We start from the raw sequence: 27,271 nt of genomic DNA, 5'->3' as shown, positions 1-27,271 counted from the left end.
ATGGGGATCCTGGTCTTCTGTGAGATACTGACTGCTCCAGTAGGCAAGGAAAATCTGGGGCCACCACTTGTAGCTGGTCACCTGCAATCATGAACTCCTTGGAGGGCCTGGCTCTGTTGCCCAAGCTGGTGTGCAGTAGCCTGATCACAGCTCACTGCAGCCTCAACCTCCCAGGCTCATTCAATCCCCTGAGGGGAGCCCTAAGCAGAGTATTTCTGACTATGTGTTGTCACCATTAGCAATTGAGCATAGTTCCCCACACCAATTTGCAGCGCTCTCAGCTTCCTGGCCGCACCTAAACACAGCCAAAGAAGCACTCTACAGCCTGGGCAGCTCCTTCTGGCTGGCAGCAGAGCGCGTCTCTGTGCCATGTGGTCTTGGGCCTACAAGCTGCTGGAGGACTCTGGGTTCCAGGTGCCCACCATACTTGGATCACAGCCCAAGGTGCAATAGATTGTGGGATTGGGGCAGATGCTTCACCAGCTGGCAGCTTGGAGTCATTGTCCTGACACTAAGCACATACTGTCATTTATTTTGTGGCTGATGGATTTTCCTAGTGACATTCAAACTACTTGCAAGATGACTGCTCCAATAACACATGCCCTTTCTTCATATGAGTGCTTCCTCACTACTTTGAAATTCATGGTGTAATAAAATTCCTGTTTATACACGGACACATGGGAGGAACGATACACAATGGGGCCTATTGGAGGGTGGAGGGTGGGCAGAGGGAGAGGGTCAGGAAAAATAACTAATGGGTACTAGGCTTAATACCTGGGTGAAAATAATCTGTACAACAAACCCCCATCACACAAGTTTACTTGTATAACAAACCTGCACTTGTACCCCTGAACCTAAAAGTTAAAAAGAGAATCTAAAGGGGAAAAAAAATCTGTTTTAAAAAAAATCTATTTGCTTCTGAAAAAAAAAAAAGGAAAAAATCTGTTTGCATTATCACAACAGATTTCAATAACACATTTTTCTAGAATAATAAAAGAGCTGTTGCATTCTTTTGGCAACTATTGTAAATTTGATAGATAAAAAATAAAATATTTTGTCAGCAACTAATATGAACAAAGTTTCTCATTCATGTTGACTACCAAGAGATGACCATTGAAAAACTGACATCAATAAATATTTATGGCTTTTTTAGGCATATGATCTGATATGAAAGTTTTGTCCACAGAAATAAGCCTAAGTTTCTAGGTAACCAATGTGAGAATATTTTACTTGGATGTTTTATATAAATTTGATATTTAATGTATTCCCTCATACTTTACATTTTATTTTTATTACTGTAATTATAAAAAGAAAATTGCTTCTGAATCTCATATGGTTCACTCCAGTATATCTTACAGATATTATCTTTTTTTTTCACATTCTATAATGTGGAAAGGTCGGGAATTACTGTTTGAGAATAGCAAGCATATTATCTGCAAATAATGATAACCTTAAATATTCTTTGATAATAATTAGACTTTGTTTTTTGAGACAAAGTTTCACTTTTGTTGCCCAGGCTAGAGTGTAATGGTACAGTCTCATCTCACTGCAACCTCCTCCTCCCAGTTCAAGTAGTTCTCCTACCTCAGCCTCCAGAGTAGCTGGGATTACAGGCATGCGCCACCACATCCGGCTAATTTTGTAGAGTTTTAATTTCTGCTTAAACCATTGCATCAGTGAGAACTTCTGCAAATACACACACACACACACACACACACACACACACACACAACAACAACAACAACAACAACAACAAACACCCGTGGGATTGAGCGTCTCTCCTGTCTGCTGCAGGACCATGGGATATCAGCCATGCCTTTCTCTCCTGAACTGTTAACCTCTTCTCTCTACCCTTCCTCCCCTTTAGCTTATTAACAGAATCAAATTCTCCATCTTAAAAAAGAAAGGTATATTTTATCAGATTTGCATTCTCAGGCAAGTCTTACCATCAAACTTTGTCAAAAAGTTTATGTCAACCTCCTCCCTTTCCACTGCTCTTAATTACTTTTCAATTCAAGATAGTTTGGCTCCTACTCTGAAACATGCTACCAAAACAGTCTCAGAGGATCATCTTCACCTTGCAAAGCCCTAGGTTCTCTTTAGAGTCCTCATCATTCCTGACACCTTTGCTAATCTCCTTCCTTCCCGTTTAAAAGTAAGTGCCATCACTGTATTCAGCACTTACTGGGAGTCAGGAATTGTGCTAAGCGCTTAATTTAGATTACCTCATTCAATCTTCATGACATCCTTATTTTTAGACTTATACTACCCATTTTACAGATGAGAAAAGACAAGTAAAATTCTCCAAGGTCACACAATGAGGAAAGAGACACTATTGGGAATTCAGATGTCTTGAAAACTTTTTAATCCTTATTTGTTTTCTATGTCATTTATTTTTTGTGTTGTTCTTATCCTGTATCTCTGTTGCTCATTTTCAAAATTCAGGAAGTTTTCATTCATTATACTTCAAATATTTTTTCTGAAGTTTACTCCTTCTACTCTTTTTCTGGGACTCTGATAATATAAATTTAGAATTTTTGATGTTCCGCAAGAGAGAGAGTGCTTCCGCCCTTCCCACCTCTGCCAAGTCTTCTTTTCTCTTGTTCAGATTGGATAATTTCTACTGATCTTTTTTCAAATGTACTGATTCTTTTGTTATCTTCGTTCTGCTCTTCAGTCTATCTGAAAAAGTTTTTATTTTGGTTATTATATTTTTTAGTTTTAAATTTTCCATCTGGTTCTTTTTATGTTTTCTATTATTTGCTGAGATTTTTATCTTTCTGTTCATTTCAAGACTGTGCTTATTTTGTGGTGCATTTCCATAATATTTAAAGGCTATAATTTCAAAATTGTGTCACCTCAGTGTTGGCATCTGTTGCCTATCTTTTCTCATAGAAGTTGATATTTTCCCTGGTTCATTGTATACTGAGCAGTTTCGGATTGTATTCTTGACATTCTGAATGTTACATTACGAGACTCAGAGTCTTGTTTAAATCCTATGGAGAATTTTGATATTTTTGTTTTAGCAGGCAACTAACCTAGCTGGATTCAGATCAAAAGCCCAAGCAGCTTCTGTGGGTTATAGTTTTAATGATGATTCAGTTTACAAAGCCTTTGCAAGACCAATTGGATCTGTCTCATGTGTGTCACCCAATCTCATAGTTCGCTTCTCATAGTGTCTGATATTCTATCTAGGGTCAGAGGTACACAAGTGCAGGTCAAGGGTGAGTCCTGGGGTTCATAAACAACTCTACAGGGTGGATTTTCTGAGCCTTTCTCTTTCCAAGATCTCCCTGATTCTCTCCAATTCACTATGGCTTCCCTTTTCAGTCTGAGTATTCAGTTACCCCACTCTTCTGTGTGCTTCCCAACATATGTTGTATGCATCCCCAACCACAAAATATGCACTCAATATGAAAGGACCAATTTAAGTGCCTTGTCTATCCCTGGACCAAGAACGGTCAGCAGGGGGATGCCTTGAACTGACTGGCTAGCACCAATTAGGACACTCCTCAGGGGCTCAGGATGGGTTAACCATTTGACAAAATCTGCGCTCTGTGAAGAATAGTGACATGACTGTTGGGTAGACAATGAGTAAGGTCTATGCATGACTCTTTTCCCCCTTTTCTTCCCTAAACCAATAAAGGGCATCATCATTCTCCCATCACTCAGGCTGAAAGCCTGAGTTTCCTTTGTGTCTGTGCATTTCCACACCACTCACACACCTGTAAATATCCAGTCCAATGCTGGGCCTAAAGATACCTCCTGATCAAAGCTGCTCTCTTTGATCCTGGATGTCTAGCCAATGTTTTTACTTATGGCTAGTGTTCCATTATTAGAATGCTAAACCTGTGGGAGTTATTTATATCCTACTGCTCGAAATCATTGCCAAGGTCTGATTTTCACACACAAAAAAATTGCAACCTCCAGCATAAATGGGTTAAAGTCTGCTCTCTAATCCTTGCCCTCAGATTCTCCCTTCTCACAGTCAGCTTCCAAAAGCAGAAGGCAACTGGTTATCAAACAAATGGAAGTCCTTAGCATTATAATCAAGGCTTCCCCATACCTACCCTGCTTTTCCAAAAGTTGGACCTTTCAGCCCCACACAACAACCTCGAGGAAAGAAGAGGTTACTGGAGATCAAGTTCTCTAAAAACTCTTGGACAATAAGATTTGATGAGCTGTACACATGGAGGTCCTGGGAGGGTGCATGACTAGAGAGAGCATGGAAGCTCCATGCCCCACTAAACCTTACCCTATCCATCCCTTCACTTGGAAACATGATGACTACATCTGTATCCTTTGTCATATCCTTTATAATAAACCAGTAAATATAATTAAGCATATCTGCTCAGGCGCGATGGCTTACGCCTATAATCCCAGCACTTTGGGAGGCCAAGGCGGGTGGATCACCTGAGGTCATGGGTTTGAGACCAGCCTGGCCAACATGGTGAAACCTTATCTCTACTAAAAATAAAAAATTAGCCAGGTGTGGTGGCACATGCCTGTAATCCCAGCTACTTGGGAGGCTCAGGCAGGAGAATCACTTGAACCTGGGAGGCGGAGGTTGCCATGAGAGCTGAGATGGTGCCACTGTACTCCAGCCTGCGCAACAGAGCGAGACTCCGTCTAAAAAAAAAAAAAAAAAAATATATATATATATATGTATGTATGTGTGTGTGTGTGTATATATGTGTGTGTGTGTATATGTGTGTGTGTGTGTGTGTGTGTGTATTTCCCTGGGTTCTGTGAGCTGGTCTAGCAAATTATGGAACTTAAGGAGGGGGTGATGGGACTCTCAATTTGTAGCCAGTCAGTTTGAAGTAGGGGTGACTTGGACTTGTGTTTGGCACTTGGAGTGGGGGCAGTCTTATTGAGCTTAGCCCTAGATCTGTAGGATCTAACACTGTCTCCAGGTAGATAGCCTCAGAATTGAATTACAGCATACCTAGCTGGTGTCTGCTGGAGAATTGCTTGGTTTGGGGAGGGGAGTGGGGAGAATCATAAATATGGTCACAGAAGTGTTCTGTGTTGAGTGTGAGAGGAAAAAGGAAACAGTATGTTTTCTTTCCTCTATTGTAAAGTCTTGTAAATAATGTTGCAGTGAACATGCTTGTAAATAACCATTGTCTAAATCTCTGATTAATACCTTAAACTGGAGCCCTAGAAGTGGAATTAGTTGATGAAAATGTATGCTAATTTTACAGAATTTTGATAAAAACTTCAAAATTGCTTTTCAAAAATGTTTTATTAATGTATACACTCCTACCCTCAAGCATCCCTCTCAAAGTATGTACTCTAGAAAAGACCTTGTTAAAAGAATAAAAAGGCAATCCACATTATATTTTAAGAGGGCAGCAAAAATATGCTGGGTTCATATCTCAGCTTTGCTATTTTAGGAAAGTTATTTAACCTTGCTAATGTCCAGTTTCCTTGTCTATAATACAGGGGTAGTAATAATATACAGCTCACAGAGTTCCTATGAGAATTTAATAAAACAATAATGTATAATTGTCCAGTACAGTATGTGGCAAATAACATATATAGTCAATAACTGTTAGCAGCTGTTACCAGTAACCAGTAATATCACTCTTCCCCAAATCACTCCTGGCCAGAGTAATATTTGAGTGCAAAATCCCCTAAACGCAGTTGGAAAAAGTACCAAGTTTCCCTGTTTAATAAAATGGTTTAATGGCTGAAGTCACTCAACTATTATATCCACACAAGAGAACTCAGTATTTTAAAAATATTAGCCTATTTGGTTACCATTGGAAAAAAAAAGAATCTTCAGGAAGATGTTTTCTGCCTTCTATATATTATTTTGACAATCGCATATATTTCCTTATTATTCCAAGAGAAACCAATTTATTTAAGGAGGAATGGCTCCAACCTGGAAAATAAGGTTTTTTAACAGAAAAAGATGAAGTCCTCATAAATAGCTTCATAATTCACCACCACAAGCAGACCTCACAGGTATCAATCTGACACAGTCTGGTCCTCAGCCCCTCCAAAAGAGATCTATGTGATAAGCCTTTTAAAAATGTCCTTGAGCAGTTTAACTAAGAAAAGCCATTCCAATTAATTTGAAAGTTTTCTGGAATTTTGTGTAGAATTCAGTCAATTTTTTGTTTGATTGTTCCCAGAATTTCTGATTGAGATGATCCCAAGATAAAAAAAAATCACTTGTGGAAAGCTGTTTGTCAGGTGGATGCCCTGAAACAATAGCATGAAATTAGTTTAGCTCTATTTAAATACAAAATCGATTATTTTCTATTGCTTTATGAGCATACATTTGCTTAATCCTTTTACAGAACTACATATTTATTAGGCATGGGAACATTAGTATTCAACTTCTGGAAAGAAACTACTCAAAATTGTTCTGTGTCCATTGTCAAAAAGGATATTACTACCAGGGGGTAAATATACAGAATCTGTTCTTCTAAATGCTTTGGAGTTTTTTGACATTGGGTAAATTTGTGTCACTAAACACTGGGGCATTTCATGATGTAAAAACAACAGAGGAAATGAAATTGTAGGATATCATAAAAGGTCCTAGCTACTGCTTTCACCTGGAGTTTCTTCTCTGGGAATCTACTAAATAAAAAGCTTCAGTCTGACTCTGAAGGAAGCATTTGGGAACAGAAAGCTGATAAAATAGATTTGTGCCCTTTCTGAAATACAAACATGCCCAGTGTTTTCCTGTTCTATTTTCCTTCTCTTTACTCTAAGTTCAGTGTCATCAGAACCTGTAAATTTCCCATGCAGGTCACCAATTAAACTGAGATATGTAATAATAAACAGTTAGGCTTAGACTGTCAACTTTTCTGCCAACTTTTTCTGCCTGAAAAGATGGGAAACTAGTCCAGTGAGATGGATTGGGGAAAAATTCTATCTTAGAGTTGCCCAGAGTCTGACTAAGGAAAATGTACCCTCTCATTCATGCTGTAGTAAGAATCACAGTTTGACAAGCAAAGCACAGGCTAGACTTTGCCCCAAACTACCTCCCTGGGCTGTACGATGCAATCCTACATTTTATTTTCACATATGTGTTGCTTAATTCCTGTAGCAACACAAGAAAAGCACCAGGGACAAGTGGTAAAATACAACTTCTGACCTAGGCTCTAACGTGGAAATCAAAACGTTTTTATGGTGAATCTCCATGTGCCTAGTTCTATGCAAGACATGCAAGGTGTACAAATGAAGAAAACTTCTGTGAGTTCCTGAAAGATGCTATGGTATAAAGCGCTTTTGTTTGTTTTTCGTATTTCTCATTATTTGCTATACATGGAGGGACAGGGGAGAGAAAGATTGCCATCTAGCCTTCTCAACAATAAAAACCTGTTTGAAGTTCTACCTTTCTGTTAAGAAAATAGCTTCAAGAGTCACATCACATGGATTCAAATCCCAGCACTGCTATTTACTAGCTATATGACTCAGTGACTGACCTAGATTCTCTGTTCCTCAGTTTTCTCTGCCTTAAAAATGGGGATGATAATTGCAATGCCTACCCTACAGGTTTTCATTATTACTATTCTATGTCCCTCACAGCCCATCTAGTACCAAGGGCAGTATATTATGTCTGAGAGGAAGATATCATCAGTTGTCGTAATTACTCTGAGGCCTCAACTTTGCAACTGAAACTGTGGGCAGACCCAGAACAGGCCAAGAGTTAGAGAGGCAAAACAAAAATTGGCTGCTAAGAGACTGGAATAACAAGACAGAGCTGGTGACAGTCTCATAGTGCTAGGTAAATAAACATTAACTTTCAGAGCCCACCAAAGCAGACGGGCCATGGTAAACAAGTCTTGCTTCTAGCAGGAACTCATGGAATTCCATCCTAAAAATAACACTACAGAGATATAAATCAGCCTTCATAAGCATTGCAACTCAGATTCAAATCAGCTCATTTCCTGATTGGTTTAAAGTGCTCTGCTTTATTCTGACTGCCTGACAGAAACTAACATCAATGAGCACCTATACAACTTTTCCTATGGAATGTCTAGAATTCAACTTAAAATTACAGGCATACAAAGACAGGAACAAGAGATTAAATATATATACATATATACAATAGAAACAAACACACACACACAAATGCAAACAACAACAAACACACAGATTATCCAGATACTAAAATTGTCAGCTATAGAATATAAAATAACAGCGATTAACATGTTTAAGAAAACATGATAAAATGGAGAATTTCACAAGAGAATTGAAATCTATATGTTTTTTATAGAAACGGGTAAAAATTATAAAATTGTAAAATACAACAACTGAAATTTAAAATTCAATAAATTGACAACAGTTTAGACAGGTGAAGAAAGTGCTAGCGACACAGATGATTGGTTGGTAGAAAATATCCCTGTGAAAGCATCCAAATATTTTTTTTTTAAATGTAGGAAATACCATAAAAACAGGATATTTGAAAAGGTCTGACATGGGTGTAATTAGAGCTCTAGAAGGGTAGGAAAGTGAAATTGAGTTGGGAGCAATAGGTACAATATTTGAAGAGGTAATGACAAAGAATTTTCCAAAGCTGATTTAAAGGTATCAAGCCACAGATTCAACATATGCTGCAAACCTCAAGCAGGATAAATTAAAAAAAAAAAAAAAGGATATAGAAATGTAATAAGTAAATTGCTAGTGGGGAAAAACAGACAAAAAGAAAATTCTAATGGCAGTCAGATAATTATCCCAAATAAATTACCTTCAAAGAAGCAATAGTAGGACTGAGGGCTAACTTCTTGACAGAAACAATGGAAGCCAGAAGGCATCGTGATGTCATCTTTAAAGGGAGGACAGAATAGAACTGACAAGCAAAAATATATTTCAAAAATTAAGGCAAAGTAAAAATATTTTCAGACAAACGAAAGTGAAGGAATTTGTTGTCGGCAGGCTTGTGCTTTTAAAGGCATTTGCTCTTGAGGTAGAAGGAACATTATCACTGATGGAAGAGCATATACAAGTGAAATGAATAAAAAACACCGTTGGGAGGCTGAGTTGGGAAAATCATTTGAGCCCAGGAATGTGAGACCAGCCTAGGCAACATAGTGAGATCTACAAAAAATTTAAAAATTATCCAGGCATGGTGGCACACACCTGTAGATCAGGAGGCAAAAGGTGAGAGGATAGCTTGAGTCTAGGAGTTCGAGGCTACTGTGAGTTATGATCACACTACTGTACTCCAGCCTGGGCAACAGAGTGAAACCCTGTCTCTAAAAAGAAAAGGAAAAGAAAAAGAAAAAAAAAGATGAACACTGGAAGCTAAACATGAATAATGACTGCATAAAACAATATAAATGGCTATTCGGGCACTAGTGCTAGCAGCCTGCCTTTCAAGTCTCATGTTGAGAAATTTTCATTTCTTAAAGAAAAAAAAAATAAGACCTTGATTAGGAATATACTATTTCCTTCCACAGGAGCCCAAATAGCATCATAGTATTACTAATACTCACCAAAGAGGGCATGTGATGGACCCTTGAGGAATTACTTAAAGCCCTATTAGTCACTGTTTAGTGATCAATGCCATGAAAGGAAACTGGCAGACTGCTGGGGCAATGATGCTTGTGTTACAGTGCTCTACCCTCTGTCTTACTGTGTATGCAGTATCTCAATATCTCCTCCCAGCAGCCCCACCACCCAGGTGTCTTTCTCCCTATTTTTTAGAGGTTTAGAAACATTAAGGAAATGACCACGATCACACAGCCAGAAAGGGATGGGAACTGGATTTTAGCCTGAACTGCAAAGCCCATAGTCTTTCCACCCTACAAGGCCACCAGCCAGAAAAATTCTAGCCAGTTAAATTATATTAGTACATATAATAGAGTTAAAATGGTATTATAAATTTAAATTGCGCAGCAAATACTTACAAAACAGAGTGAGAAGACAAATGGGTGGGTGGGTGGATAGATGGATGAATGGATGGATGGATGAATGGATGGATGGATAGTTGGATGGATGAAAGGATGGATAAAAAGATAGATGGATATATGGAGTCAGAAACAAAGCCCCTGACTTGGGAGTAGAGGGTTAATCCACTTACGGAGTCAATGTTTGATGTTCATATGGTAAATCCTGAAAGAATGCTGCTACCTAGAGGAAATTCTCCATTCAAAAGCTGTCAGAGTGGCAACAGCAGCTATCTTAGCAGTTAAGATACAAATAAAAACAAAACAAAAATAAATCAAGCTATAATACATTTACGTGTTAAATAATTCAAAAACTACAGAGCATATTCAATAAAGGTCAGATGTCCTCCGACTTCGAAGACTCAATCTACTTCTTTAGAGGCATCTATATCTACACTACACCCATATCTATATGTGTATGTACACGAATACACTTTTTTCTCTGTACAAATAGAAGCATATTACACGCTACTCTGAACTTTGATTTTTCATTATTTTTCAAGCAATGAAGATTTTTGCTGTCACATATAAATCTACCTCAATCTTTTTAATAGCTGCATAATAGTCCCTTGAAAAGATGAGTCATGTTTTATGTAAACAGTTTCCTGTTAATGAGACATTTGAAGCATTTCAAGTTTTTTGCTACTAAAAATGATACTTTTAATAGAAATAAGAATAAGTCTTTACGCATACATGCAAGTAGTTTTATAGGATAAATTACTAGAAGTAGAATTGCTGAACAAGTGTATGTGCATATTTAATTTTTATAGCTATTGCCAACCAGCCCTCCAAATAGATTTCACTAGATTACACGTTTCCACATCCCCTTACACACTTTAGAAACCATCAAACTTTTGGCTTTGCAAACTGTAGGTTAAATGTCTTATCTATCATTTTTATTTACATTTCTTCAATTATCAGTGCAGCTGAATATTTTTCATATGTTTATAAGTAATTTGTGTATCTTTTTCTCTGACCTATCTGTTCATATCATTTCCCCTTTTTTGAATTGAATTATTGGCCTTTTTCTTATTAATATTTGCATTCATATACTGATATTAGCTCTTGGTTTGTTACATGTTTATGTAAATTTTTTTCTGGGTTGTGATTTCTCTTTAAAAGTTGTCTATACTAATTTTTCTAGCAGAAATGTTTGATTTTTACAGTCAAATTTATTTTTTTTCTTTATAATGTCTGGGCATCAGATGATCTTAATTATTCATAAGACTACAATGCCCAGCAGGTGTATCATATTCAGAGAAGTTGTTAAACTATCTCAAGATGCAGAAAAGCTTGCAAAAGTATTCATAAAATCTTTATTCTGGAGCATCAATAAGCAATAAATGGCACCTTTCTGGATTTTTTTTTCTTGAAGTCCATTGTCAAGATTTTTGAAGTCTTTCAACAACAGTATAGATAGCACATGGATGTTGCCTGTAGAAACTGCTGACTCCCCTCCACCACTATTGAGAAGTTGCCACTTAATATTTCAAAGAGAGCAACGAAGTAGTTTTTGAAGAAACTGTATGTGCATCTTTTTGTTTTTTGTTTTTTTTGAAACAGAGTATCACACTGTTACCAGGCTGGAGTGCTGTGGAGTGATCTCGGCTCACTGCAACTTCTGACTCGCTGGTTCAAATGATTCTCCTGCCTCAGCCTCCCAAGTAGCTGGGATTACAGGCACACATTACCATGCCCAGCTAATTTTTGTATTTTTAGTAGAGAAGGAGCTTCACCACGTTGGCCAGGATGGTCTCGAACTCCCGACCTCAGGTGATCCACACTCCTCAGCCTCCCAAAGTGATGGGATTACAGGCGTGAGCCACTGTGCCTGGCCTGTGTGTGTGTCTTAATCCAAAATTAATAACCATACCTCACTATCACTCACTGTAGAATAATAGCTCATAATGATGACATTCTACCACATGATGAAATTCTTAACTGTTCACTGTATAATTGATCTGCATGACAAAACTAGCACAACAAAATATTACTATCTCCATTTTTGCAGATATGAAAATTAGGAAAAGTGGTGGCTTGCCCAGGCTTACACAGGTATCAAGTAGCAGAAAGAGAATAGAGCTTAGGTCTTTTGATCGTAGGCCCAAAGTTTCTCTAGAGCTATAGCCTTTCTGGCTCAGCTCACTCACTATTTCTCCCCGTGCTGCTCAGACATATCAGCAAAGAAGAAAGAGCTCCACAGAACCAGCCTCTTCAGCATGTAACACTGGGGGCTGGTGTTCAACAAGGAACACAGAGCTCTGCCTCTTACCTTGACAAGCCACCTTTCAGGATTGAAGCTTAGGATTGGAACCCAGATTATCTGATGCCATGTGGGCACAAGCTGATTTATGCTCAAGTTGAATGACATTTATGGACTGGAACTGCAGGAAAACTGATAGCAGACACCTTGCTGTTTTATGAAGGAAACTAGCATCTACAGTGCTGACCTATACATGCAAATTTAGTTTCAACTGATCACAAGCCTCTTTGGGATCTCACTTCATCTGAGGATGAGCTGCCACTCTAAATTATGGCACCAAAGATACAGTCCCAAATCTTCTGCTTAGGGGCTTGACTCTGACCTTGTCTACTTGTCAGGAAAAATAACGATGAAGGCAGGCATACCGGGCTACCTACTCAAATCAGCCAGGGTTTCTCTTCCAGCGCTGATACTCTGAATCACAAAAGTCTTTGTTGGGGGTGGGGGTGGATGGTGGCTGAGGGACTATCCTGTGTGCTGTAGGATGCTCAGCAACATTTAGCAGCATTCTTCTACCCACTAGATGCTAGTCACAACCCCCTTCCTCCAGTTATGACAACTCAAAATGTCCCCATACATTGTCAAGTATCCCCTGGGGAGCAAGATCATCACCAACTGAGAAGGACAGAAATAGACCTTTAATATATTCTGTCGAGTTTTCAAAAAGACCCTTGTCTCTTGGTGATGAAAGATGCCTGATTGACTCATATCTCTAACTCAGTGTGAAAGGAATAACTAACATAAAAGCTATCTGAATGTACCAATCAGCAATTGAAGTTTGCAAACAGCTACCTTGAGTCATCGGCTTAGAAAGGGTGTCTATTTGTCTACCTTTTGGACAAAGGACTTCAGATGAAGAGGATGGAGTGGCCCATATTCTTTAATACATGACATTATTTGTCCCCATCAAACACATATAAATAAATGTATTAATAATAAATAAATAAATGTATTTATATACATTCATTATCACTATTCCTCATCCTCATTCCCCTCACTCCCCAGTGGGGCCTATCCTAATGTGTTTAACATATATTCTTGTGTTTTTCTCTTTGTATAATGTATGCTATTTTAAAGACATCATTCTCATTGAAGTCAACAGAGTTCCACAATCACTTACTCACTATTCTTAAACTTACACAGCTCTGGACACCAAAAGTTTTCCCTTAAATTAATTTAGCAGCAGAATCTGACCAAAGCAAAATGAGGTTACTTGAGGTTATTCTGCCACTTGATGTAACTATTCCTACATTTTGCTGCAGAGTTATTGTGCTTGATCATGTGATACCACCTCTTCCTTTTCTAAATTCCAAGTATTTTGAATTCCAAAACAAATCTGGACCCCCCCCATTTTTTTCTTTTTCTTTCTTCCTTTTTTCTTTTCTTTTTCTTTTTCTTTTTTTTTTTTTTTTAATTAAGACAGGATCTCACTCTGTTCCCCAGGTTATAGTGCAGTCGTACAATCATGGCTCACTACAGCCTTGACCCCCTGGGCTCAGGTGATCCTCCCACCTTGGCCTCCTTGGTAGCTGGGAGTACAGGCATGTGCCACCATACCCAGCTAATTTTTGTATTTTTTGTAGAAAAGGGGTCTCCCTATGTTGCCCAGGCTGTTCTCAAACTCCTGGGCTCAAGCAATCCACTTGCCTTGGCCTCCCAAAGTGCTCGGATTATAGGCGTGAGCCACTGTGCCCAGCTCTCCAAAGATTCTAATTGTCTACTTATACATTATATAGAGATATCTTATTCTGCGTTTCTGTTTTTACCCAGAATTATATTTTCAATATATATCCATATTACTGCAGGTACATCTAATCTATTACTTTTAACTGCAGTTGAATATTCCATGAGGTGGATCCCTACATTCCACCCACCCACTCCTCCAGTAATGGGCAGCGACATTGCCTCCAGCTCCCAATCACTACAAACAATTACTTAATGAACATCCTCATACATGTTCCTTTATAGACCTGTATGAAAATCTCCATGGGATATACACCCAGGGTATAACAGCTGGGTCATGGGTATGAATATACTTAATCTGGCCAAGGAATGCCAGAACACCTTTCAAAACAGCCATATCAGTCTACTGGCATTGTGCGATATAATAGATCCTGTAGTCCCTTATGCTCCCAACACTTATCAGTATCTCAGTATCCAATATTTTTTTTTTTTTGAGACAGAGTCTCACTCTGTTGCCCCAGCTGGGGTGCAGAGGCATAATCTCGGCTCACTGCAACCTCCACATCCCAAGTTCAAGCAATTCTCCTGCCTTAGCCTCCCAAGTAGCTGGGATTACAGCCATCTGCCACCACCCCTGGCTAAATTTTTTGTATTTTTAGTAGAGATGGGGTTTCGCCATCTTGGCCAGGCTGGTCTCGAACTCCTGACCTTGTGATCCGCCTGCCTTGGCCTCCCAAAGGGCTGGGATTACAGGCATGAGCCACTGCGCCCAGCCCGGTATCCAATATTCTAAACTTGTCAGTCTAAGAAGTGTAAAGAGATATCTCATTCTTGTTTTCATTTGCATTTTCTGATGTAATATAACTGAGCATCCAGTTATGCTCATTAGCCTTTGGGGTTTCTTCTCTATAAATTGCTTATTCATGAGCTTTCCCCATTTTTTCTAGTGGTTCTTTTTCTTGCTGATTTACGGGAGTTCCTTGTTTTTAGACATTGAAAATATTGGTTTTAGACACTGAAAAATATCTTCTCCCAGTCTGTTAGCCGTCTGTTCATTTGGTTCATGCATAGCAGAAATATGTACGACAGAAATCTTAATTTTTATGTAATCTAATCGATCAGTATTTTGCCTTATGGTTTGGAGTTTTAGAAGTTTTTAAAAAGTCCTTCCCACTTCTAAGTGACAAAGATAGTCCTCTATAGTTTATTCTACTACTGTAAGTCTTTAATTCACTTCCAAATGGATTCACCTCTGTTGTTTTAGATTGGAGTCCAGTTTTATTTTTCGTCATACACTGAACTTTTTTTTTTGAGATGAAGTCTTGATCTTATCCCCCAGGCTGGAGTGTAATAACGCAATCTCAGCTCACTGCAACCTCGGCCTCCCGGAGCTCAAGCCATTCTCCTGCCTCAGCCTCCTGAGGAGCTGGGATTACAGGCAGGTGCCCCCACGCCCAGCTAATTTTTGCATTTTTAGTAGAGACAGGGTTTCACCGTGTTGGCCCAGCTGGTCTCAAACTACAGACTTCAAGTGATCTGCCTACCTCGGCCTCCTAAAGTGCTGGGATTAGAGGCATGAGCCACTGTGCTGGGCCAAACACTTTTTTTTAACTTTTTTATAGGGATTTTTTGCTCAGGCTGACCTTGAACTGGCCTCAAGCATTTCTCCTGCCTTGACCTCCCAAAGTGCTGGGATTATAGGTGTGAGCCACTGTGCCCAGCCCACTGAGCATTTTCTACTAAACACCACATGTTTTCCTCATTGACCTGGGGGTCATCTGTATTATCTTATACTTAATAAATACCCAAATATACAAATCTGTCTCTAATTTCTCTTCTCTGTTTCAATGGTCCATACGCCTGATCTGTTGCCAATATCACTACTTTTATCTCCATGGCTTTACATTATGTCTATATGTGATAGGGTTAGTCCCCCTTTTCATTACTCCTTTAGCATTTTAACTTAAGGCCAGGCACAGTGGCTCATGACTGTAATCCCAGCACTATGGGAGGCCAAGGTGGGTGGATCACTTGAGCCCAGGAGTTTGAGGCTAGCCTAGGCAACAAAACTAGATTCTGCCTGTACAAAATATAAAAATAAAAATTAGCTGGACATGGTGGTATTGTCCCAGCTACTCAGGAGGCTGAAGTAGGAGGATGGCTTGATCCCAGGAGGTCAAGGATGCCGTGAGTGTGACTATGCCACCACTACACTCCAGCCTGGGTGACACAGCAAAACCATGTCTCCCAAAAAAATTTTTTAACTTAGATAGTCATAGATTTTGTTCTTACATCTGTATTTTAGAGTAGGTTTATTACTAAGTTTCTGAGAAAATTTATTTGTAACTTGTATTGGAATTACATTGAGCATGTGAATTAATCATAAAAGACAAGCTTTCTATGTAGAGAAACCTATCAGCCAAGGTTATAGAATTATTTAATTAAATCACACTATGTTCTTGACTGAACTTTAAAATTTTTCTCCAAAGACTTTTCTGTAGTTATCCCAGCTCATGTAGTAATGATAGTAACTCTATATTGTAGGTACTTTTGTTATCATCATTTAACAGATGAGGAAACCGAGCCCAGAGAGATAAATAACTCGCCTAAGAACACACAGCAAGTAAGTAGCGGAACCTGGATTCACATCGTTTAGAGACCATGCTCTTAGCCATTATACTGCCTCTGTAGCTATAATCAGTTACTTCATAGTTTGGCTGCTTCTATAAATGTCATCTTGTTTTTATTATATTTTCTGATGGCTTGCTGCAGATACAAAGAAGATAGCTTGCTTTTTTTAAAGTTGATATGTGTATTGAGTGATGTTGTTAAATTCTCTTCTTAGTTCTAATAGTCTATGAATTTTGTTTTTTTCTTTTTGTATATCAACTGCAAATAGTGACAGTTTTACCTTTTCTTTTCCAATGTTTAAATGTCTAATTTCCTTTTCTTTCCTCATATCATTGGCTGAGACCTCCACGACAATGCTGCACACTGTAAAATAGTGACTGTGGACAAAGAATGTCGCTTACGGAAAAATCACGTACTCCTCAATGAAGGTTTCCGTTTCTCCTTAGCTAGAGCACATGGAGCACATCAGGAAACTGTTTCACAAAAAAATATAGGTTAGAAAGTGTGTCTGGTGGCCAAGAATCCATTTTTAACAGTGGCCCTGTGCTCATCTAAGCAATGGAAATTACTTTTCAATAGGAGATGGCCCTTCCAGGGGAGAAACAGCTCAGATGTGATACACTTGTCTTCATCCTGACTGTAAATACATTCAACTCCACACTAAACTCCTGTGGCCACAACACAGCTCTGTAGCTGTCATTTGCTTCACACAAACCGCTAAATGCAATTGTTTCTGACAATGGATTGCTCTGTGTCCCCATGGGGGAATTCACAGACAGCATTAGAAGGAGCCTTAGAGATCAGCCATCTCTCTTATTTTACACATGCCTAATACTGCCTATGGTGGTGCTTCATCAGCTTCAAGCAGATGAGCCACCCAAAAGGCAGCTCCAGTTATTGGGTCCTGGAGCCTGGGTGTAGTCAAGCCCTTTGGAAGCTCCAAGTCAGAGACCAAACACATTTTCCCCGCTACCCACGCCCAGGGTGACTAATGCCTGAGGGAAAAATAAGTGAACTAAAAAGTCCCACAGGAACCTCAAACACAGCACATCCAGAATGGAACTTCTCACCATCTCCTCCAAACTCAGTCCTCTTATACAGTAATCCCTGCTGCGGGAGCTAGAACAACCTCCATTCCCCATTCTCAGGGCCTTCATCTCCCTTTCTTCTGAGGAGTTACCAAGTCTTGGCTCACAGGCCCCCTGAGAGTCCCTCCTGCCTACCCTGTGTTCTCCATACTGAATAAGGACTTGGCTGACCTTGTCAAGGGTTCCTCTGCTTCACTCCTGACCCCTGGATCCATCCTTCACATTGTGGCTGAAGGATCCTCCCATCATGAAAATTCCGCCACATCTCCCTGGGAAAACCAGAGAAAACCAGGCAGTGGCTCACTCCTGTAATCCCAGCACTTTGGGAGGCCAAGGCAGGCAGATTATGAGGTCAGGAGTTTGAGACCAGCCTGGTCACCATGGTGAAATCCTGTCTCTACTAAAAAAAAATACAAACATTAGCCAGGTGTGGTGGCACGTGCCTGTAATCCCAGCTACTCCGGAGGCTGAGGCAGGAGAATCGCTTGAACCTGGGAGGCAGAGGTTGCAGCGAGCTGAGACCATGCCATTGCACTCCAGCCTGGGTGGCAGAGTGAGACTCCATCTCAAAAACAAACAAAAAACCAGGACGACTCCCCACTACTCTCAGCACAGACTCTCAGCACTACTCTCATACACTCCTTAGTATGGCATTCCCTGCCCTCATGGCAGGGCCCCATCCCGCTCTCCAGCCTCACACTCTGCAAGGACACCCAGACCCCCACCTCTCTCAACCCTCCATGACTGGGCTCTGATCCCTGTTTCCCCTGACTAGACCAGGCATGCCATCCCGCTGGAAGCTGTCTAATGCCTGTTTGTTTTTAACACTCAGGTTGGGGCCCCTGGGAGCGTTTGCTGCCTCCTGGACCCCGTTGCTCCAGCTGAGCGTGGACTCTTTCTCTAGGTCTTTCCTCCCAGGACCCTGTGCATTTATCCCATCGTTCTTTCCCACACAGCCAGCTCTCATCCGTTTTCAGGTCTCAGAAAAGACCCGTGAACAAAACGCATTGAGTCTGATTTAGTGTGACAGTGCCCCTAAGGGTCCGGTTCTCCCTGGGTGTTCTGCGCCCGGCGCAACGTCGGCCTGACATCCAGTGGGCCACCTGAAGGAACGAATGATGAACGAACGATTTGTCCGCCCCTTCCAGAACTAGGCCGGAGGGAGGTCGTGGTGAGGGCCCATCCCTACGCAGGGCATGGACAGCGGGTGGCACTCCTCTCACTGCGGCAGCAGGGGGCGCTGCACGGCTGCGGGGCGGGTGGCTGGGACCAGGGGCGTCGGGCAGAGGCCGGGGCCCAGGGTGGTGGGCGGGGTGTCCCGCCCGCCTGTGGACCCCGCGCAGTAACTGCGAAAATTTCGCTTCCACTTTGGGCGGAGCTGGAGGTGGCGGGGCCGTCCCAAAACGGCTGCGGCCGGGCACCCCGGGAGTTAATCCGAAAGCGCCGCAAACCCCGCGGGCCGGCCGGGCCGCACGTGTCACCGAGAAGCTGATGTAGACAGAGAGAGAGAAAGCAAGAGACCAGAGTCCCGGGAAAGTCCTGCCGCGCCTCGAGACAGTTATAAAATTGTGGCCCCCTGGGTCAGCCTTGCAGCCACCGACCTCACCTGCCGCGGCCACAGGTCTGCATCCAGCGGCTCGCCCAGTGTCCCTGCAGTGCCGGCCCAGCATGTGCCCAGCGCGCAGTGAGTACCCAGCCGGCCCGGGCTCCCGCTCGCTCGGTGCGGAGGGGCGGCTGCCTGGGAAGAGGGGGTAGAAACTCGGGTCTGCCCAAGGAGAGACGGGAGCAGCAGCAGCCGTCTCCTGTAAAGAGGAATAAATAGGGGTCTCACCATGCGCTGAACAGGCAAGTCTCTTTTCATCTCCAAACAGCCTGATGAGCTATCATTATGCCCACTCATAGAGGAGAAACTGAGGCCCAGCGTGGGAGATTTCCTGCCTTCCTGCCTAGGGTCCCTTAGCTACAAGTAGAAGGCAGATCCTAGCCAGCCCTAAAGTCAGGCTTGGCCGGGTGAATGGCTCATGCCGGTAATCCCGGCACTTTGGGAAGCCCAGGCGGGAGCATCACCTGAGGCCAGGAGTTCAAGACTGGCCTGGCCAACATGGCAAAAACCTGTCTCTACTAAAAAAATATGAAAATTAGCAGAGTGTGGTGGTGGGTGCCTGTAATCCCATCTACTCAGGCGGCTGAGCAGGGAGAATTGCTTGAACCAGGGAAGCAGAGGTTGCAATGAGCCGAGATCATGCCACTACACTCCACCCCGGGCCACAGAGCAAGACTCCGTCTTATAAAAACAACAACAAAAAAGTCAGGCTTTCTCACCCCTCTTTTTACAACACTGGGTCCCAAGTCTGATGTAGCCACACCTGGTCTGGGTTTCCCTGATCAAAACATGGAGGCTTTCTCTGGGTGAGCACAGTGTTCAACACCCATGTCCAAGCTCATCCCCAGACCCTCACAGGGAGCTGGCTTCTAGCCCTAGAATAGAGTGGTGCTTAGTGATAACTTGAGTCCTCGAGTCATCTTTCAGGTGTTGAAGGAAAAGTATTGGAAACGGGTGGAGGGAGGATGTCTTTGGATGAGGTGGTGCCAGGCAGAAATGGATGGGCGAAGGTGGCCAGAATGGAGGAAAGGTGGTGCAGGCAGCCCATCCAAGCTGAAGCTCCTCTTCCTGCCCCGTCCCTTCCCTTCCAGGCCTCCTCCTTGTGGCCACTCTGGTCCTCCTGGACTGCCTCAGCTTGGCCAGAAATCTCCCCGTGGCCACCCCAGACCCAAGAATGTTCCCGTGCCTTCACCACTCCCAAACCCTGCTAAGGGCTGTCAGCAACATGCTCCAGAAGGTGAGCTTTTCCTGTCCTTTTCACTGTGCACCTGCACCCTCCCTGAGGAAGGAGCCTCTGGTCCTATCCTCTGGTCCTATCCTCTGGCACCTGATGGAACTGCAGAGAAATTGTGGAAGTTCATTAGTAGCTATCAACAGCAGGAGAGGGAACTTTACAAATGGCCCAAGTGTTAAAGAGTCCTGGTGAAATTGTGTCTCCAGAGAAAGTAAGAGTAGTAATAAATTATAATGATGGTGATTTTGGCTGTGTCTACACAGAGTAAAGTGGATATTTACAGTGTTCCTGTAGCCTGTCAACAGAGAAAGAATTGTGTCAGGTCCACACGGTTTCTCTGACACCACTGATCAATCCCAGAAATAGCATACTCTGTGTTGTGGGGGCAGGGAGTACGAAGATGAAATAGCCTTGTCCCTCCTGCTGCCCACCAGCTTCTACTTGGTGACACAGGTCCTCCTCAGAGCAACACGTCTCGGGGAGGACTGTGACGGCACACATGTAGCCCTCATTTTCTAGGGAAGAGTTACCTAATTTTGTTTACAGCTCTGTTCATTTTTTTTTTAGGTTTCATATTTTAATGCAAAAAACATTTCCTTTAAAAACTGCTCCAATAGTTATTGCTGCAAAGGCTAAAGGCTAGTGTTTTAAAAGATGTCCTCTGCCTGTCTGCTCACTAGGAAATTTTTCTTGAGTATTTTCTAGCTTGTTGCCTTATGAATATCTTAAAATAAGCTCAGTGCCACCAAACCTTCTTAAAGGGCTCTTTTTCCCTTTTAATCTTTCATAATGGGCTGTGCATTGCTCCTCATAATTCAATTAATCTTAATTGGACACAGGGCTTACGTGAAAACTGCTTTGTTTCCTGAAGAAAGGTTCAAAATGGGTAAACTGTACATGCTCCAATTCATATAGATGTATTGTGTGCAAAAGCTGATGCCTCTACTTCCAGATACAGTCCTAAGGGTCAAAAGATTATAGAAATCGATTTTATGTTTTGTGCATCATTTATTTATCAAATTTGCTGCAGTAGAAGACAAAGGAGGTAGATGCTTGTGATTCACAGACAGTATCCAACCCACAGACCATATCCAGGTTTGTAGAGTTTGGGCTTTACGTTTATTTTTTATTTTGATGCCATTCAAAAACCACACATTTCAATTAAGATTTCAAATTTCTAGCTTCTCTTAAAAAGACCTGAAGAACAACACTGGACTCACACCTCCAAATCTCTTTTTAACCTGCTCAGAATAGTGGGATTGTACAGGTCTGTTTAAACATCTCCAGGAATAGTGTATTCATTTCCTACTGCTGCTGTCACAAATTACTACAAATGTAGTGGGTTTAAATGAAACAAATGTATTATCTTGTAGCTCTGGGCATCAGAAGTCCAAAATGGGTCCTACTGTGCTAAAATCAATGTGTCAACAGAGCTGTAGCCCTCTTCTGGAGGCTCTTGGTGAGAATCTATTGCCTTGCTTTGTCAGGTATAGAGGCTGCCACATTCCTTCACTTGTGGCCCCTTCCATTGTCCATATCAGCAATGTCTGGTTGAGTCTTTCTCATGCTGCTCCCTCTGGACTGACCTTCTACCTGCTTCTACTTTTGAGGACACTGCTTACCATGGATTCACCCAGATAATCCAGAATCATCTCTCTACTCCTAGATCAGCTGATTAGCAAATTGAATATCATCTGCACCTTAATTCCTCTTTGGCAAGTCACATAGCACATTACTAAGTTCCAGGGATTGGGAGGTGGATGTCTTTGGAGATGGGGAATTGGTCTACCTACCACAGAAAGGGATTTTACTACTTGTGCCCAAATGTATTCTGCATTTTCAGGCCTTGCTTCTTGGCTCATGCTGTTTCATGTTTTTCATCATGTTTTACCTTTGTCTGGAATCTCCCTCCTCCATTGTCAACATTTTACTTTTTTTTGAGACAGAGCCTCACTCTGTTGCCCAGGCTGAAGTGCAATGGCACAATCTTGGCTCACTGTAACCTCCACCTTCCAGGTTCAAGCGATTCTCCTGCCTTAGCCTCCCAAGGAGCTGGGACTACAGGCAGTGCCACCACGCCCGACTAACTTTTGTATTTTTAGTAGAGACGGGGTTTTACCACATTGGCCAGGCTGGTCTTAAACTCCTGTCCTCGTGATAGCCTGCCTCAGCCTCCCAAAGTGCTGGGATTACAGGCGTGAGCCACGGCGCCTGGCCAGTTTTCCTCCTCTTAATGCAGATGTACCATCTCTAGGAAACTTCACTTCCCTTCCTGCTCCTCCTCCAAAGCTTCATGCCCTTCTCAGCATATCTCGCCTGCTTGTGCCTCCTGGTCATTTGGGCACTTGTCTGTCTCAGCAGCTAAACTTGGAATCCAGGAGGGTATACATGGTTTCCTTCTCTGTCACGTTCTTAGTACCTAATGGAGTGCCTGGCACCCATCAGGCTGTTAAATGGAAAAATGATCATAATCTTCAATCATAAAGTCCTTTATTTCCTAAGATACATTTCATGATTTTACCCAACGGTTTCTAACACACTTTTAAGATGACATCTCTGTGTATGTGTATGTGTATGTGCCTGTGTGCACTGCAAATTAAGTCTCAGCTTGTCTTAAGGGTTTGCATGTTTATTATATCCAACAAGCTGTGACCTTAACAGTTCCCCCTTTTGAAGTGATACTTTAAATAGGTATTCATAGAACAAAATCACTTTAGTAAAAGAAGAAACAGTTTTCACCAGAAGCAAGTGTCACAGTGTGGTATGGAGGCTGGTTAGCATAGGCTGTTGACATGATTTATTGTGTTTACATAATGAAAAAATATGTCATCCAGAGAAACGTCCCAAGCACAGGGAGAGGAGGGTGAGAGACAGAATGTAAGGAATCTATTTCCTTTTGTGTTATGAGGAACCTGAATTTCTTGCAGGTCAAAGAGACAGAGGTCAAGGGCAACCAGCTGGAGCCTGCCTGGCACCCTGGGGTATCAGGCTTGCAGGGTGCCAGGTGCCTTATCAATGTTATAAACTGAGTTTCTTTTTCATTTCTTATAGGCCAGACAAACTCTAAAATTTTACCCTTGCACTTCTGAAGAGACTGATCATGAAGATATCACAAAAGATAAAACCAGCACAGTGGAAGCCTGTTTACCACTGGAATTAACCAAGGTATAGGGGATTTTCCTCCCAAAGCATGTAGTGTGGTTAAAAGCCGTGCATTAAATCTCACCTGCTTCTAAAAATTCACGTTCCTGGTATCCATCATGATGAGACTTTAACTGGTCCTACTTCAGAAGTTAGGTTTGGGAGAAAAATTATAAAAACACAGTTGTGTTTTTTTTTTTTTTGCAACAATATGAATATACTTAACACTTAAAAATAGTTAAGATGGGCTGGGCGTGGTAGCTCACGCCTATAGTCCCAGCACTTTGGGAGGCCGAGGCAGGTGGATCACCATAGGTCAGGAGTTGGAGACCAGCTTGTTCAACATGGTAAAACCCTGTCTCAAAAAAAAAAAAAATAGTTAAGATGGTAAATATTATGATGTGTTTTACCATAATAAAAAAGTTTTACCTGTAAAGTCAGAAAGACTTATACTAAGAATTAACACTTTGATATATGATTTTTTTTTCTCTAGAATGAGAGTTGCCTAAATTCCAGAGAGACCTCTTTTATAACTGTAAGTCAAACAATGAAAGGTTTCAGCTCATATGATGAATTCATATCATTGATGTCTGATTATTTTTTCTTCTAGAATGGGAGTTGCCTGGCCTCCAGAAAGACCTCTTTTATGATGGTAAGACACAGCTCTTTCCTCAAATGCAATGGGGGAAATGTTTTTAGCCCATCTCAATGGATACATCCCCATCTTGTCATGTCACCCAGGCCCTGTGCCTTAGTAGTATTTATGAAGACTTGAAGATGTACCAGCTGGAGTTCAAGGCCATGAATGCAAAGCTTCTGATGGATCCTAAGAGGCAGATCTTTCTAGATCAAAACATGCTGGCAGTTATTGACAAGCTGATGCAGGTAAGACTTCATTCTATCAGTGAGAGCATCTTTTTTATGCTTTTCAGCCAGGGTCCTTGAGGAAGAGGTGGAAAATCAGCTCTTTCTGGATTAGTAGAGGCTTGGAATCACTCCCCCACCCACCTTTTTTTTTTTTTTTCCTTTTGAGACAGAGTGTTGCTGTTGTTGCCTAGCCTGGAGTGCAGTGGCACGATCTCAGCTCCCCACAACCTCCGCCTCTCAGGTTCAAGTGACTCTCTTGCCTTGGCCTTCTGAGTAGCTGGGATTGCAGGCATGCACCACCACACCTGGCTAATTTTGTATGTTTAGTAGAGACGGGTTTCTCCATGGGGTTTCTCCATGTTGGTCAGGCTGGTCTCGAACTCCCGACCTCAGGTGATACACCTGCCTTGGCCTCCCGAAGTGCTGGGATTACAGGCATGAGCCACTGCGCCCGGCCATCCCCCACTCATGTAAAGGCCTAACAGACCTACATTTTCAAGGAGACACCCTTGAGGGTGCCCTCTATAGGGAGCACAGATGTGAGCAGATCACATTAAGAGCAGACTCCAGATTACATTAACAAAAGCAAACTCTAGGCCAGGCGCAGTGGCTCACACCTGTAATCCCAGCACTTTGGGAGGCTGAAGAGGGCAGATCACAAGGTCGAGAGATAGAGACCATCCTGGACAACATGGTGAAACCTCGTCTCTACTAAAAATGCAAAAATTAGCCAGGCATGGTGGTGTGCACCTGTAGTCCCAGCTACTTAGGTGGCTGAGGTAGGAAAATCACTTGAACCCAGGAGGTGGAGGTTGCAGTAAGCTGAGACAGTGCCACTGCACTCAAGCCTGCTGACATAACAAGACTCCATCTCAAAAAAAAAAAAAGAAAACCAGACTTCAAAGTGTTGATTCTGTGGTATGCCCCACACTCTGTAAATGTTTTTGTGCATTTTCTTATGTCAGCCTCAAAACAACCACATGTGGTCTGCACAAAGGAGAGAACCAAACCTTAAGAGAGTTAAACCACTTGTCTGAGGCTCTGCCTCTTAAAATCCTTCAAGAGGATTTCACTACACTTACCTTCTCACTCACCTCTTAAGGCTCCAGGATATGCACGCAGGGGGCCAGCATGCATATCTGCAAATATTTCTGGGAAAACAAGCAGGATTGGTGCCTGATTATGACCCATTGTGAACCAAATAAAAGAATGACCTATAATCTGGGGCATCTATAATGTTTTTCATAGGCACAGCTTGCTTTGTAATGTTCTGAATCACCATAACACGGTGCGAATATAAAACAGACATATTCACATAAGAGAGGGTGATTGCCTTGGTGACTGGGACATGGAATAAAAATATAGTGGCAGAAATCATTGTCTGGAAAGTAACTGATTTATTCTTTTCTTGTGTGTGTGTGTCTGTGTGTGTGTGTCTGTGTGTGTGTGTCTGTGTGTGTGTCTGTGTGTGTGTGTGTGTGTGTGTGTGTGTGTGTGTGCCAGATTACTTGTTTGAAAGGCAATGAGCTTTATGCAAGTATCAAAGAATGTTACCATCTGGAGAGCTGTAGCGGCTCTTTTATTTTTAAGACCAAGAGTTGGGGGATTTGGGTGTTAGAATCAGTTCTACCAGCAACCAGACAACTATGCCCAAGTCACTTAACCCCTCTGTGCCTCAGTTTCCTCCTGTATAAAATGGGGTGACTTTATCTATTCTAGCTTTCTTTCAGGCTTTTTGTGAGGAACATATGAAAGTATTTATTCATCAAGGGTGCAAATATAAGGTTTTACATTGCGTTGTCAAATCAAAGTGCTAAACTTGGGAAATCCATTGCCAGGTTTATTTATCTGACGCAAATGGCATGTCTTCAGTAAACAGGCCTGTTACTGAGTTCTGATCGGTAGCAATCCATCACCTCCCTGTGCTAAACAGAAGTGGCTTTTTAATGTAACATATGTATATTTAATTAGATATTGCAACAGATGTCATTTTAAAGGAACTGTTCCTTTCTAAAACACAACTCCCACTGATGATTCTTTTCCTAAATAGTTTTCAGGGTCTTTTCAGAGCTCATTGAAGATGCATGTGTTTGTAAAGGAGTATTTATTTTCTCAAGCTCTGCCTGGCGACCTGCCTGACAATAGATTTGGGCTGGGTTTAGGAGTGGAATGAGGGACTGAGTTGCAGGCTTTGAGACATGTACTGGCTTCACACATTTTTATAAATGAATATTTTAATTTTGGAATACTATGTAGGTCACACTTACTGTTCATTCTCCTAGGCCCTGAATTTCAACAGTGAGACGACGCCACAAAAATCCTCCCTTGAAGAACCGGATTTTTATAGAACTAAAACCAAGCTCTGCATACTTCTTCATGCTTTTAGAATTCGGGCAGTGACCATTGATAGAGTGATGAGCTATCTGAACGCTTCCTAAAAAGCGACGTCCCTCCAGACCATTGCCATTTTTATAAGAATTTGAAATGAAGAAATTTTGATAAGGATGTGGATTAAGAACTAGGGAGGGGGAGTCTTGACTGGGCCCTACTTAATCTCCTATAGGAATTCTCATGCTTATATTTACAATAGTGTACCACCAAAATGTGAAGGATGGGACTATTACATTCACATGATACCTCTGATCGAGTATTTTTCACATTTACTGTGGATAAATTGTTTTTAAGTTTTCATAAACAAATTGCTAAGGAGGGAAAATGTCCATCCTGAAAATGTTTTTCATTCACTTTAATAGAAGAGCAAGGATTTATAAGCTATTTCTGTACCAAAGTGTTTGTAGAAACAAACATGTAAGCATAATTTATTATAAAATATTTATTTATATAACTTTG

General features: G+C 41.6%; 1 protein-coding gene across 1 annotated transcript; it reads left to right on the top strand.

The window, feature by feature from the left end:
- IL12A (interleukin 12A) lies at positions 1-27,271 on the top strand. Its single transcript, XM_032260026.1, has 8 exons — positions 1-39; positions 19,074-19,260; positions 20,271-20,416; positions 23,465-23,578; positions 24,048-24,089; positions 24,165-24,206; positions 24,296-24,439; positions 26,704-27,271. The coding sequence occupies exons 1-8, from the start codon at positions 1-3 to the stop codon at positions 26,857-26,859; spliced, it is 870 nt and encodes a 289-aa protein (XP_032115917.1). The 3' UTR covers positions 26,860-27,271.

This window comes from Sapajus apella, unplaced genomic scaffold (genome assembly GCF_009761245.1).
Source record: "Sapajus apella isolate SASKATOON/1434 unplaced genomic scaffold, GSC_monkey_1.0 scaffold4, whole genome shotgun sequence".
NCBI lineage: Eukaryota > Metazoa > Chordata > Mammalia > Primates > Cebidae > Sapajus > Sapajus apella.
This window is presented reverse-complemented; position numbering and strand designations above follow the sequence as displayed.

What these genes read in the sequence shown, in the direction of transcription:
- IL12A (XM_032260026.1), top strand. Translation starts at nt 1, where the DNA reads ATGGGGATCCTGGTCTTCTGTGAGATACTGACTGCTCCA. An exon ending in TCAGCAACATGCTCCAGAAG is followed by an intron (nt 20,417 to 23,464) that starts GTGAGCTTTTCC and finishes CATTTCTTATAG; the next exon opens with GCCAGACAAACTCTAAAATT. An exon ending in GAGAGACCTCTTTTATAACT is followed by an intron (nt 24,090 to 24,164) that starts GTAAGTCAAACA and finishes TTTTTCTTCTAG; the next exon opens with AATGGGAGTTGCCTGGCCTC.